Source organism: Callospermophilus lateralis, chromosome 3 (genome assembly GCF_048772815.1).
Source record: "Callospermophilus lateralis isolate mCalLat2 chromosome 3, mCalLat2.hap1, whole genome shotgun sequence".
NCBI classification, from domain to species: domain Eukaryota; kingdom Metazoa; phylum Chordata; class Mammalia; order Rodentia; family Sciuridae; genus Callospermophilus; species Callospermophilus lateralis.
The window spans coordinates 166159687-166175376 of record NC_135307.1 but is presented as its reverse complement, the minus strand read 5'-3'; the positions used below and the strand labels follow the sequence as shown (position 1 = coordinate 166175376).

The 15690-nt window shown below is 36.4% G+C and overlaps 1 protein-coding gene across 3 annotated transcripts in view; it reads left to right on the top strand.

The window, feature by feature from the left end:
- Plcb1 (phospholipase C beta 1) overlaps positions 1-15690 on the top strand; it is a 707068-nt gene that overhangs the window by 224169 nt on the left and 467209 nt on the right. For all 3 annotated transcript variants that reach the window (XM_076851538.2, XM_076851540.2, XM_076851539.2), the window contains one exon: positions 1339-1407. In XM_076851538.2, coding sequence (XP_076707653.2) covers positions 1339-1407 — 69 coding nt within the window. The remainder of the gene's footprint in view (positions 1-1338; positions 1408-15690) is intronic.

Sequence of the window (15690 nt, the reverse complement as noted above, 5' to 3'; positions counted from 1 at the left end):
TGGAATCGGTGATAGCTATTTGAAAAAATTGCCTGGGAACACCAGTGGGCAGGCACTTGGGGATCTTCTTGCAGTCTAGGAGAAGTCAGACATTCCTGTCCTGAGGGCCTGTCAGTTAGCCACTAAAATATGGCATAGATTGGACATCTGGAATCTTTTTAAGACAAGTCTGTTCATGGCACCCCAGTCCTGTCTGGCTACTGGCAGAGTCCATTGTATAACTTTATGACATGTATGTCACAAACCTCATGGATCAGTGTCCTTAGCTGAACTTTCAGGGTTTCCAACCCCCTGACACAATCTGCATGACTTCTCTTTGCATGTTCAACACTCCACCCAAATGGAATACTGAATGACCCCCATGTGAATCCCCTCTCACACCGCCACTGTGCCTGGGGTGTTGCTCTTCTTTACTCCTGGGTGCCTCTTGATCTTCTTCTCTCTACTCCCTTTCCCTGCAATGTTCTATAGGTGTCTTAAGACCATGAGTATCTCAAGATTCAGCCGAAGCCTCTAGTCCATTCTTGTTTGGGTTATTGTGAACCCTGCACCTGGGATGAGCTCTCTGCCTCCCCACTTCTCTTCTCCAAGCTTAATGAACCCTCCATGGAGTTTTCTTCCAGCCTCTAGGGGGAAGACTCTTTTTTTCTCTGTTGACCTCCCATCGCAGTTAACGGAATTTGACTTTAAAGCACCCTCTCTTGTCTTACATATCTACATTTATTTACCTCTCTACTTGATGGTGATCCAGGGAAGCAATCACATCTTATGTATCTTATGCTGAGAGTAACTTCCATATTGGAGATGTTTAATAATGGATAATGCACAAAAGAAAAATATAGGGTCGTGAGGTTTATGTACAAAATGCTGGGGTTGCAGGAGGCAGATCCATATCTTTACCTTGGCTGGATGAGCTAGTAGTAATACATGTGAGCTTCCATCGTCTTCCCTAATCCTCCATCCATGCTGACATTTCCTTGTGTCTTTACCTGTATTCTGTGACTCCCAGGATTATTTTCAACAGTGGAACAAAAAGAACTGACTCCTCATGATCTAGGAATGGCTTGGAGAATAAATTGGGGACTCAAACCATACACTTTATGCTTTACAGATGTGTTACAATATATGTTAAACTGAACAGTTAGCAGTTAGCCATCTTTTTGTTTCCATCCTATTTCAACTGAGAAGTGATAAAAGAGGGGAAAATAGCCTAACTGCAGAGAAATGTTCAGGCAAGTCTCAAGACAATATTATTTTTTTTAAAGGGATGTCAATGACATAAAACAAAGAAAAAATATCTGTGTGGTTGCTTAACAATTTCACATTTTTGCCTTCCAGGAGACGGAGCTGTTAGATCTCAGCCTTGTCAAGGATGCCAGGTGTGGGAAGCATGCCAAAGCTCCCAAGGTAGGAAGTGGAGCATTGTTCATGTACCAGCTGCGGCCTTATTTATCTGTGTCATGATATCAATTAATTTCCCCAATTAAAAGTTTCTCTGTTGTAGATATTGCAAGACACAACAGCCAGTGTGCCCTAAACACTTCCACTTTCATTAAAATATGAATGAACATATGGGCAGTGCAACCTTGGGGCTTGCTTCAAGCCCTGGACTTTATTTTTGTTTGAGGAAAAAATATAACAATGCCAAAGTTACAGGTTAAGCATTTATAATCAGAAAATCTGAAATTGGAAATAATAAATCTAAATATGAAAATCTACAATCTCTGGAGCACCAGTGGGATCCATGCCATAAGTAGAAAATTCCACACCTGACCTCATGTGATAACGGATCACAGTCAAAATTTGGGTGCACTAAAAATATTGTATAAAACTACTTTCAGGTTGTGTGTAAGCTGTATTTAAATATAGATGAATTTTGTGTTTAAATTTGGATCTCATCCCCAAGGGTCCTTATTATGTATATGCAAATATTCAAAAATCTGAGAAAAAAAATCTGAAACCCTGTGTTTCCCAATCGTTTCAGACAATGGATACTTAATCTGTACTGGTTAATTCTAAGTGGTTAATGTGTGCTTGAAATAATTTTTAAAAATATCCTTGAAACTTATAACATTTAGATGTGATGAATGGAAATTCTATATAACTAGAACATTCTACAATTAAAATAATTCCACCCATGAGACCAAAAAGATGTAAATTCTTAATTCTGAAAATGTTACTGGAGAAGACCAGCATACTTTGGGATCAGTTGTGTGGGATGACATTTGTTTTGGCATGAAAAACTTGCTGAGAAATAATCAAGGAAGTGTTTTCAGTTCATTTATATTTGGAAGATTATTTTAAACTGTTCGATGAAGAAAATATATGTTTTTTTTTAAACTTAGATTATTTGGTGAGGAATAGTAGCAGGATGTGTTGACTCACCATCAAAGTCAAAAATTATTCTTTATCATATTTAAAACTTAGTGTTTTTGAATACTTCATTTTTAGCAGAAAGAGTATTAGCAAAAATAGAAGTACAGTTTCCATTTAGGAGCCCAGTGCCTCTCTGTCTATTTGATATAAAGCTAGAGGTTTCCATATGGTTGTGGTGGTGCAGACCTTTAGTTCCAGCTATTGGAGGATTGCAAGTTCAAGGTCAGCATGGGCGACTTAAACACTTTCTGAACCTGTCACTAAGTGAAATAAGTAAGACTCAGAAAATCAAGCGTCGAATGTTTTCTGTCATATGTGGAAGTTAGAGTAAAATAAGGGGAAAAATGTGGAGAGAATCATATGAAAATATTAGGGAGATCAGTGAAGCCAAGGACAGAGATTGAGAGGGAGGGAAGAATGACCTGAAAAGGGAGGGACTGTGGAATGAAATTGACCAGATTATGCGGTGTGTGTATGTGTGTGTGTGTGTGTGTGTGTAGATCATAGCAAATTCTATTTTTATATGTATGTGTATATGTGTATATATGTATGTGTATACATATAAATATATGAATATATATATACATCTGTGTGTGTGTATACACACAGATAAATATATATGGAAGACCATAAAGTAGATGAAGAAGAACGTGGAGAAGGAAGGAGAGGAAAAAGGGACTGAAATAGAGCAAATTGTATTCCATGCATATATGAATATGTCAAAATGAAACCCACTATTATGTATAACTATAATGCACTTATAAAAATGTTTTTTTAAGGACTGGAATGTAGCTCTGTGGTAGAATGCTTGCCTAGCCTAGCATGTGCAAGGTCCTGGATTCAATCCCCAGCCCTGAAAAAAAAAAAATGATGACTTTCTTTTTGAGAATTTTCCTACAAGTTTTGTCTTATCTCTTAAAAGTCAAAATTAGTTTCTTTAACATCCAGGATGACCGGTTGCTTCAGATTTGCAGGGGGAAATAAAAAATCACTCCTGTGATGTCTCTCTTCAGAGATATAAAAATGCCTTAGAGCAAATGCAGAGATGAAGGTTTGGAGCTGAAAGGGTTAAAGTGGTTCAGTTTAAAATGTGAAAAATGAAAGTTATAGAAAGAAAAATCAAAACTGTTTTCCTTCAGAAGGCTGCTAAAAGTATTTAGTGTGAAACTAGCTCATTATGTGCATCCATCTCCTAGTAATAGGGAATTTCAACAGCTTTGATCTTTCATTTCTATCAAGCTTATCATAATTAATACTTTGTGGATGATTCAAAATTGTTCACGGTTTTTAGCACAGAAAGAATCTATACTTTTCCTCTTCTCCCAACAACATGTCAGCCAACTTTTATATAAGCCTGTTAGTTCCAACAACTACAGTGTATCAATAACAAAGCTCTGAAGTTGGTCTTCTAATGCAAGCTTATTAGCCTAACTTGAGATTTCAGTATCAACATTAGCTAAAGACAGTTGTCTGAAGAACTTCAGAGCCTTCTTTGTCTCAGGCATCAGGAGTCAAAGTCAATTGTATTGGCACATGGAGAGATCCAGGCTGGAATCTGTCTCTCTTATTACAGTTCACAGCTAGCTTATTAGTTAAGTGTTTCATTTATGGATGCAGTTTGATAAATGTCTATTGAATGTTGATAAATGAACAGAAGTAGCATCTGTGCTCTGCTAATCTGATGAACCATTATTAGATCCTAAAATGTTTCTCTCCATGATGGACTTTTAACACCCAGAATACCCTGGCTTTGGTGTTTCAGTTAACACTTTCTTTGAGGGGGGAGGGGGAAGTGCTTCCTCTGTGCATTATACCTGCCTATGGCTTTCTTCCTTTCCTCCTCCTTTCTGGTGTTTAATAGCCTCACTCTAACATTTTCAGAGCCTGATTCTGTTGAATATTACCCTTGTGGCTTTGCTGAGCATCAGATTTCTTCCTCATAGGTCCAATGATGATGATAATAATAAGTTCTTTATATGATTGCTGTAAGGAACAAATGAAATAATTCATTAACAAATCTCTCGCACAGGAGTTCTCAAATTTAATTGCTCATGGAATCACCTGAGAAACTTTAAAAGCTTCTGTTGCCTGTTTCCCAATTCCAAAGTATCACATTAATCTAACTGATACAGATGGGGCATGGATATCAGGGTTTTAGAAAACAAATTTGCAGCAAAATTTGAGCATCCCTATCTTAAATTATGGTAGTATTTAATAACCACTCACTAAAAACTCAGTACTAGCAACTATTGTTGATATGATCATTATTTTATTTGTTTCTTTTTCTGTGTTGGGGATTGAGTGCAGGGCCTCATACTTTCTAAGCAAGTGCTCTACCACTGAACTATCCCCTCTCAGCCCCACATCATTATTTTGTCATTGTCATTAAAATTTTCAGGTTTGATTTGCAGTAAGTGGATTTTTGTTTCATTCACCCAAGTTAGAAAAGTTTATGTTATGAGGCTGAAAGGAGCTACATCCATTAATAGACAAGACAAAGAGGATTATAAGAATATTAGTTTAAAACTCTTTAACTTGACAGCCACACATAGTGGTGCATAACCTCTGATCCCTCAACCCCTGGAGGCTGAGGTAGGAGGATCACAGATTCAAGATCCACCTGGGCAACTTAGACCCTAAGTCAAATAAAAATATAAGTTAAAAGATCTGGGGCTATAACTTAGAGGTAGAATGCTCCTTGGTTCGATCCCCAGTACTGCAGAATAAATGAATAGAAATCTTTAAGTTGACAATTTGAATTCAAACTGGATAAATAACAACATAATTTATTTAAAATGTTTGAAAAGTGTTGCAATTTTCAATGCAAGTGGTGGGTTCCAGGAAAGTCTCATTCAGCTCTTCAATTAATGTCACTAGGGACTAGCCACCTTTTTTTTTTTTTTCTCGAAAGTCTGGCTTCCAGTGTTCTGGAAGAGGCCCCTTTTTCATTCTCTGATACCTCTTGGTGATTGCCCCCTGCAAATCACCCTGGGTAGCTCCTGACTTGACAGCACTTCCATGGAGTGTGGGCTGGAAGAGAGACTAGCTGTCCAAGAGCCTTCCAGAATGATTACAGTAGAACACCTTGTCAGAGAAGACATGGTGGAGGAGGACGGCTAAATAAGACACCATTAAGATAGTTGGAACAAAAGCAGCAGAACTTACAGTGAAAAATTAAAAGTGTAAAGATATCAATATAGAGTGAGAAAATCTTGGAAACTTAGGACAAACAGGCAGTGTAACAGGAAGACAGATTGAGTGCAAGACTTTCTTCAGAAGCTTCCAGACCACAAAGGAAGGAAAAACATTTGTGGAGCATGTATCAAAATACCCAGGCACCCTGCAAATATTTATCTATGTATTCATATTATTTTGTTTTTCACAGCATCTCATTACATAAAAATCCAACATCTCTTTGAAAATGAACTGTTTTCTATGTCTGCTGTGATTTGAAATAGCATTTATAGGAAATGGAAAAGGCTTCCACATGCTGCCTTGTTAATAAATTTAAATGTTGACTCTCGATACAATGCATAGCATTCCAAATCCTTTTCTATATGTAGCCTTCGTTCAAGTTGCTAGCTTTTAAATTTCTCAAGGGAGAGACATTGGGAGATTAAAAAAAAAATTCAAATGTAAAAACCAGAGGAAAACAAATTTGAATCCTTTGAAATCTAAAATGTATTTATATTTTCATTCTTGGTGTCTTCTTCCAACCCTCCAAGTTTTATGTAGTACATGTAAGGACAACGTGCTGGGGTAGATACATCTTGTCTGTGCTATACACTTGTGCTCCCTAGATTGTCATTTCAAAGGGATCTTCCTTTTTTAAAAGAGTGTTTATCACTGTGCCTTCTCATCTATTAGTAGTTCTTGACCCAACAGATCAATTTAGTAGCACATGTGTAGCATTAATAAAATGAAGCAGACCTGACTAGAATTAAAAAAAAAAAAAAAAAAAAACCAGAATCTTGTGCAGAGTAACTGGGTTTCTGAAACTTTGCTCAGGGTCATGAATCCATCTTCTGGATTACAATACAAAGCATATATATTTGTTTTACTGTGTGCCAAATGAGAAAGACTTCAAAGATGCAAATGAAAAGAGATGATATCTTCATCTTCTGCATTCTTAGGATGTACTTTTCTGTAGGTGTACTGAAAAGTGGATGAACTAGGAAAATGGAGGTATAGGTGCAGATACCACCTCTGCCATTAATGAGCTCAAAAAAGTTATACTTTCTGCCTGGTCCTTTATTTTGTCTTCTGTGAAATGGGAGTGCAGGCTTTATGCCTGGTTTTCGGTGTATAATTCCTGTTAGCCTTTTGATTCCAAATTTTAAATCAGAAAGTGAATCAAGTCAAAACTCTTCCTCTTCTAAAAGTGATGTGGAACAAGTTGAAATGACCTAAAACTTCTTATCTTGGTCATGGTAAATCAGATGAACTAAAAAACAAAAACAAAGCAAACAAAATCAGGTTACAATCGAACCAAAGTAAGATGCTATGCACACAAAAAGGAAGAAAAACATGTCATACTTTGCACATAGCTTCTTGAATGCAATTCTGAGTGCTTTCAGATTCCGTAGGGAACAAGCTCACTGTTATGGATGATCCCCCAACTTTAGTGCATGAAAATCGCATGTGGCTGACATGTGCATACAGCAATAACCTTGAGAAATATTTCTACCATTTTACTTTACTTTCAAACTGTTTTTTGTTTGTTTTTTGTTTTTTGGGTGTTTTTTTTTTTTTTTTGTATTCTGAGGACACAGATTCGCATACTTATTTGATGACCTTTTCATTCTATGGGTGAAGGGCGGTTTATTTCAGATATGTAATATTAATTTCAATATGACTCCTTGTAAGTATCTAGGTCCCAGTTAAATTCTAGATGGTATATAGTATCATCAGAATCCCCAAAGGCAGATTAGAGTAAATTAAATTTTAAAAATTGATTCAGCTTTGCTTTCCTAATCCCTATATAAAAAGATATTACTTCATTTTTTTTTTACTGGTTTGACCAAATTGTCATTGAGAGACAATTTGTGATAGGCACTGTCCTAGACACAGGGAATGCAGCAATACATAAATGAACAAATGACTCCGCTCTTTGTGTAACATTCTATCTAGGAATGATGGTACTGGTATATTGGTCCTTAAAAATGAAAAGAAAGAAAGAAAAGAAAACCCTCATTTGTTTGCTAATTTTCCTAGGTAACTGTTTTTCACCCTGGTAGATTTCAAGTCACCAACCTGACCTCACTGAATGGAGAGGTGAAAAGCAAGGTACACCACAGCGTAAAGCCCTATATGAATAGGTCCAAGGGTGGGGAAAACAGGTAACAGATGAGACCTACTGAGAAAAGTAGGGCAGGATAGGAGACCATAGACCCGAAATGATGGTGAAGCTAGTTTTCTTCTTCTCTCTCTTTTTTTAATGAGTCCCACAGGAATAAGTCATCTTGATACAATGCAGTCATGTGAGTAGGGACATGAATTCAGCAAGGGAGAGAACTAGGTTAATGACCACAGGAGGAGCACTCCAGGCAAGGAGCACAGCAAGAGCAGAGGCCCTGAGGTGGGAGCATGCAGAGCTTGTTTGAGGAATAAATAGCAAGGAGGTCAGTGCCATCAGGGGCGTCAGGGCTCACGCACTACGCTGATGACTCGGGGTTGTCCTCTGATAGAAGTGAGGGGCATCTGAAAGCTCTGAGGAGGGGATAACAAGGTCTGGGCTTCTGAAAAGCATTGCTGGTGGCTGTGTTCAAGGTGTACTCTAGAGAACACAGGAAGAAGCGAGGGAAACCAACGAGCTGGCTATTGCAAACATCCTGGGTAGTGGGAATGGTGACTGGTAACCAACGTGGTATCTACAGAGCTGGTGAAAAAAAAAAAAAAAAAAAATGACCGAATCTGAATGTGTGTGCTGAAGATGGAGACGCAGGTCAGTGTGTTGGATAGGAAGTAAAAGAAAAAGAAAGGATTGAAGAATAACTATTTGTGTTTTGACTTGGGAAATTAGGAGAATTGTGTTGCCATGTCCTAATACAGAAGAAGAACTGAACACACCTGAGTTGAAAAAAAATGCAGGTTTTGGATAGGTAAGGTTTGAGATGCATGTTATACTTCTAACTGATAACGTCAGTAAGAAATCAGATCTGAAATTCAGGGTAGTTGTTGGCCCTGTAGGTATAACTTTGAGTATTTTAAGTTTGATATTTGGGTGAAATCTCCTAAGGAATGTGGGTATAGAGGAAGGCAGTCTGAAGTCTGAGCCCTGAAGCCTTCAAGAAATTTAGGCAGAACTAACAAGAGACTGAGAATAGTACATACCCTAAAGAAATGAAAGTAGAAACTCGGTTACTTTTATACTGATGTCAATCAATGGATGAATGGATATGCAATAGGTAGTATATTCTTCAAATGGAATATTATTCAGCCTTAAAAAGGAATAAGATGTTAACACATGTTGCAACATGAATAAACCTTGACAATATTACACTAAGTGAAATAATCCAGACCCAGAAATTTATTTGCATGAGGTATCTAGAGTAGTCAAATGCACAGAGAAAGTAAAATTATAGTTGTCAGGCCCATGGGAGGGGAGGATGGGGGACTATGGTTTAATGGGTACAGAGTTTCTGTTTGAGAAGATGAAAAAATTCTAGATGTGGATGGTGACAGTGGTCATACTACAGTGTTTATTTACTTAATGCTACTGACCTTTACACTTCAAATTATAAATCTTCTGCTGTGTATACTTTACCACCGTAAAAAAGGAACAGCCAGTGAGGAGGGAAAAGATAGAACAGATCATATCCTTCATATCTAGAAATGTGTTTTGAGAAAAAGGGAGTCCTGGGATGAATTTGGGTCAAATGATGAATTTCCTTCTAGCCTTTTTCTTTTTTTAACTTAACACTTTTTCACACTTTTATTTTATTGAACATACCCCTATATGTTCATATATTTACAGATATCAATATACACTATATATAAATATACATACTTTAATATTTTTTCCTACATCAGGAGCATTCCTTGCTAATATTCAGAGTAGGCCATTTATTTAAGGGTTTTCGAAACTCAAACAGCTCATCATAGAATCTGGATGCCAGCATATAAATCTCATAATGAGCTCTTATTTGGATGTTATACAACAGCGGTTTCAATGAATCATCTATGAGGACTGGAGTTGAAATGAGTGCTTTATTTATTGTCCCCTTTTGTTGATTATAATCTATTTCCCTCACTTTGAACCATTTACATTGTATGAAACCGCAAACATAAAATTTGAGTTAGCTATTTTGAGGATTAGAAAAGAAAAAGAAAACTCTTTATACAACAGAATAAAACTTTCTTCCTTTTTCACTTAATCGCTGATGAGATCAACCTTTGGTCCTTATTCTTGACTCCAAATATTTCTTAATTTGCCTAACATGTTGCAATAGGTGTTTTTTTTCCCCTCCACCTTTGGTTGGTTGGTTTTTTTGTCATTCTGTTTATTGACGTCTTTACCAAATGGAGAAAAAATTGGTCAAAAAATTTACAGAACTCTGTGCCCCTGTGTGTGTTGGTGATTTTGATAGCTATTCAAATTTATCTTCAGATGTAAATTATATGGCATAGTTCCTTTTTTTATGTTCATTAAATTCCATAGATGTCAGTGGTTTCCTTGGAAACTAAAACCTTTATATAACTAGTCAGAGATTTGGTAGCAGAAATATCGGGATGCTGGGGGGTGGTGGTTAGGGAATGGTTCCCTTGGTTAGATATTTGCATTTAAAACTCTTCTGGATATTTTCCTTGCCCCTTACTCTCATGGCCATTCAATAGTGAACAGGAAAAGAACTGCAAAGCTACTGTTAAGGTATAGAATATCGTCTGTAATAACTAAAAGCTTTTTACTTTTACAAAACAATCTCAGGTATGCATAGTTTTTTTCTGGGATGTTGGTGTTATTTTTTATGTTTGAGAAGTGATTGGTATGTCTTTTATCAGCAGTTAAATGAAAGCATTTGGTCAATGCTTACATCACTCAGTATAACAACACATATCCAACAGTAAAATACAATGAACTGAAAATGTATGTGGTTGAGTCAGGATTCTGTGTTTTTTATAATTGCAAGTAGCATTCTTGGTACCCTGCCCCTAAGATGTCAAAAAGTTCTTGATGGTGGTAGGGAGATAAAGGAAGACCTCAGTTCTACTAAGATGTGATGGTGAATAAAAGACATGGCACCCAAGAATATTTTCATTGTGGCCAAACTGGACCCCTTGTTCAAAACGAGATTAGTAACATGAGTTCACCCCACATCTTTTCAGAATGCTGTAATTCATTTTATGATTGCATGTACCTCATGTAATTTTCATCTAAATCTGATTGGTTTTTACAAGCAATGGTACAGAGTTACATTTTGGAAACATCTCTCAATTTCAATTTTTTTCAAGTGCAGAAATACGCCATCTTGTGGATATATCTGTTAGCAATTTTTAAATTCTATATAGTGACCCTCTCTCTAAGCCACGGCTTTCAATCTTAGGTTCTAATATAGAGATAAGCAAAACATTGGTGAAGCTGTTAAAATCATGATATTCAGTCCACACCCAAATCAATTAAATTAAAATGTGTGGTGTGGGGCTTAGGCACCATGTTTTCTTTGTTAGCTCCTTTGAGTTTCTGGTGTTCAGCCACATTTGAGAACAATGACTCTAAGTAAAAAGAATATCAGCTGAAATAAAGGTTGCTCTTTTTTAAAATAGGAATTTTTCTTTTTCAGAATGACACTGAGAATTTTTCTACAACATATGCTTCTCAAAAGGACTACTAATCAGTCTAGTCTTTTTAAAACCTGGCCTCTATGCTTAATACAAAGAAGTGTGCATAATACTTACCTTAGTCCCTTCTGCCTGACATAAAAACAAGTGCCACAGATGGACGGTGTAAATAAGACAGTTATTTTGTCACAATTTTGAAAGCAAGAAGAGATCAAGGTGTCACCAGGGCTGTTTTCATTGGAGACCCTTCTTTCCCTGTATCTTCACATGGTCTTTCCTCTGTATCTAACTATGTCCTAATTTCCTATGCTGATAAAGAACAAATCATTTGGTATTAGGACCCAGTCTAATTTACCTCCCTTTACCTTAATTACCTCATTAAAGCCCTCAACACCATTACATTACATTTTAAGTTCCTATGGTTACAACTTCAACCTGTGAATTTTGAGGGGATTATAATTCAGTCCACAAAATTATTTCCTCATGATATTACAAAACCAAGTTTATGATTTACTTCTTTCTAAGGAGTACACTATAAGGTTATTTCACTCTTGATCTAATAAAGATAAGTGGATTTTTCTTCTTGATAATCAATGATTGTCAAAATGGATAGAATTTTGTAGTCAGAGTAATTTCAGAAATAGACATGGTTGCTTTTGTGAATTGGTTTTATTGCAGAATATGTTGTTTTCATCTCTTTAGCTCTCATATTTGTATATCCTGGAGTGACCAATGTGTGTCTATGTACATTGTAAGTGCCTAGTGGAGAACAGTCATTACAGATGCAAACTCTTGGGTCAGACAACCAAGCCTCAAGGCCAGTCATAAGCTGTATAACTCAGTGATTTATTCCATATCTCTGAGACTTAGTTTCCATATCTGAAATATAGGAATAATCTCCATGTCTATCTCATGTTGTTGCTGTAATGACCCAATGATAAAGTGCATGAAAAGGACTAAACACAACTTTCACCACATTTTATGTGCTAAATATATTTTAGCTGTCATTATTAATAGATTTTACTAAACAGATAAAATGGGTAATTGATACTTATTGGATATTTCATAGTAGGCAAAAGGAAATTAAAGTTGCATAATTCACCTGTTGAATAGAATTTTTGTTCTGCTATAGATTGATTCACAGTGTTAAATATATATTTTTGTAGCTTTAGTGTTTAAGCCTACCTATGAGAATATGTTTTTTATATTAACTATAGAGAAATGAACTTGGAGCATATTTATCTTTGCAGCTGAACACCTACCTCCAGAGAACCATTATAGCAATCCTATTTTATTAAGACTTACAGTTCTTATTTAGAAAACTGCCTAGATTTGCCAACACTTAAGTGGATTTTCCCAACAATCAAAATAATTTTAGAGCAGTTTACTTTCAGTTAAGAACATGTTGGTATCTTTTTCTGCACTATGAAGCCATTGATACAAAATCCAAAGCACTGTTTTGAAATGGAATAACAAGGCTTGAGGTCAGAGAGACCCAGATTCAAACCCAAGTGCACATATGACCTGAGAGATCCCAGAAAGGCTTTTTTAGTTCCTCTGTGGATGCTAATACCTGTCTGGATAGCATGGTCTGACAAGTTGTATTTTGGCTGGTAACAAGACACAGATCTTTTTTTTTTTTTTTTTTTTAACCATAGGATTTCACAGTTTGCTACTTCTCTTTCAACCTGTTTTAAGCTTATCTTTTGGTTTACCTAGCACCTTGTGATACTGATACATAATTATGCATATGCATTATTTGAACTGCCTCCGTTATGAAGATAAGGTTCTAAAGTATTTTGGTAAGTAATTTGGCACATGATATAACAGGGGAAAATACAGGGATGTAATCTGACACGTAATTTAACAGAGTAATGGGAGTAGGCCTTAAAAATACAAGACATATTACATTTCCTTTTCAGCATCAGGACTTAGAGTAGAATGAATGCCATGTTAGTTTTCACGGGCTGTGAGTGCTATGGTTTGAATATCTGTGCTTCCTCCAAGATTCATGTGCAAACTTATCCTTGAATGTAATAATATTAAGAGGTGGGTTCTTCAGCTGGTGATTATATCACAAGTGTTCCTCAGGTATGGGATTAAGACCCTCATAAAAGAAGTTTCACAAAGGGACCTCCTTCCCCGCCGCCTTTGCTCATCCACCTTCCACTATGGGACATACCATTCGAGGCACTTTAAGAGACACTGAAACCCTGGTGCCTTGTTCTTGAATTTCCTGTCCTCTAAAACTGTGAGAAATGAAATTGTAATGGCTTGCGTATTCTTCAGGTATTTTGTTACAGTGGCACAAATGGACAAAGACACTGGGTTTTAGCTTGAGATCTTCCGTTGGTGGAATGATCTTGGAGGAATCTTCTCATCCCTTTTCTGATCATAATGAACAAGATGATCTCTAGACACTGAAGATGATATTTACAGACACGATGATTTATTATGAGGCTGAAATGATGTATATGCCTCAAATAGCTTTGCCAGGAGTATTATGTGATGGAGTAATATTCACCAGGCAACTTGGTAGCTTGGAAGAAACTTAAGGGTAAGTACTAGTTTATTCTGAAAATTCCTAAACTTTCTTACATTTGCCATAAAAATATGAAATCCTACATCATAGTCTTTGCATGTGATAACTGGCACATAATAGTTATTTTCTACTTAGTTTTCCTTTCCTGAATGTGAACACAGTTAACAATCTTAGGTATCTAAACTGAAATTTCAAGTATTCAAAAAAATAGCATTAATATTACCTAAAATGTATCAATTAAGAGTCAAAAGAAAGTAGTGTGATAATTGCTCTTTGAAAAATATCTGGGGCTGGGAGTATAGCTCAGTTGGTAGAGTGCTTGCCTTGCATGCATGAAGCCCTGGATTCAATCCCCAGCACAAAAAAACAAACAAACAAACAAACAAACAAAAAACACTCCTGAAAGATATCTGTAAATGGCAGAAATATACTTATCCAAGACTGGTGAAACTACCGTCCACAGAGATTTTGGCAAGACAGTATAGACTAACTAGTTAAGCAAACTGTTCAACAGTGTTTAAACCGTGACTCAAAATCATTAGGACGAATAGGTCAGAAAATTCTGTTCCCCATACACCTACCCATTTTCTTGGTGTCTTTTAATATTTCCACACCCATATGCTGCTTTATATGTAAATTTGTGCCTGAGCATTACCTATTTCAGATATGCCCCTGGGGAGTTGGAAGAAGAATTTGCTTGTCACCATCACCAGGAATAAGCCTGACTCTATGAACAGTTGCTCCATTTTTCTCAGGGTCAGAGAATACTTTTTAAAGACCATAACTCAGAAGTTCTCCAGGCAAATTCCTTGGAATACTAATAGGTTTTACAAAAGTGTTTGGGGCTGGAACTATAAGTAAGTGGTAGAGCATGTGCTTAGCATTTGAGAGACACTGAGTTCAAGCCTCTGGCACCCAAAATAAACAAATAAATAAAAAGTGTTTTCTGGTTGATAAGTGTGGCAAGTGTTGGATTTCTCTATTACAGGATTTCTCACTGCCTTTGATTCGTTAGACATGGATTTTATGGCCTTTTTGTCACAAGTATATCACAGGATTAATATTCTCCTAAATTTGAATTCACATTAGTAAATGTTGTTATTGACAGTTATTGTGAAAATAAGCATTTTGGAACACCAGGTTTTAGGAGGAACGTCTATTCTCCCATAGGGCAGACACCCAATGAAAGATGTTTAATGACCAAATTCTTAGGTGATCTAAACCAGAATGTCTTTCTTGAATCTTTTGATAATACATTGTTGAATTTTTGTCTTGCATTATATCATGGACTGTTTTTAATATTGATCTTTAACAATTACCATTAGTACCATTTATCATTTTTCAAATTGATATTTTAGTGCATGACAGAAAACCATCAAAATTATTCACAGATTATCACAACACAAAAGTCTTCTTCATTTCCAAGGTACCTAGAATCCAGTTTGAAACTTTAGTGAGCCTACTGCCTGCTCTAACACTAAATGTGAGATTTCATGCCTACTGACAATTTTTTCTGGAGATCTGTTTTCTGTGGATTTGCATATCATCACTTATATAAAACTGATGTCACTTGGCCTTCCCAGAATGATCTTAAGTCAACATAAAACTTGATTTGAGGTTACATTAAAAGGGAATAGAAATTATTGGGGTAAGAATAGTTTTTTGTTTGTTTGTTTGTTTTGTTTTGAGTAAAGAGAGAGTGAGGAGAGAGAGAGAATTATTTTATTTTTTAGTTTTCGGCAGACACAACATCTTTGTTTGTACATGGTGCTGAGGATCGAACCCGGGCCGCATGCATGCCAGACAGGCGCGCTACCGCTTGAGCCACATCCCCAGCCCTAAGAATAGTTTTTAAAATACATAGCTTCTTCCTGTTTCTATATGTATGTGTATGTATGTGTATGTGTGTCTGTCTGAGAAGTAGAGATTTTTGACTCTCTGATTTCATGTGAATTGATTTCAGTGCTCTGAAAGTGAATCTTTGATCCTATAAC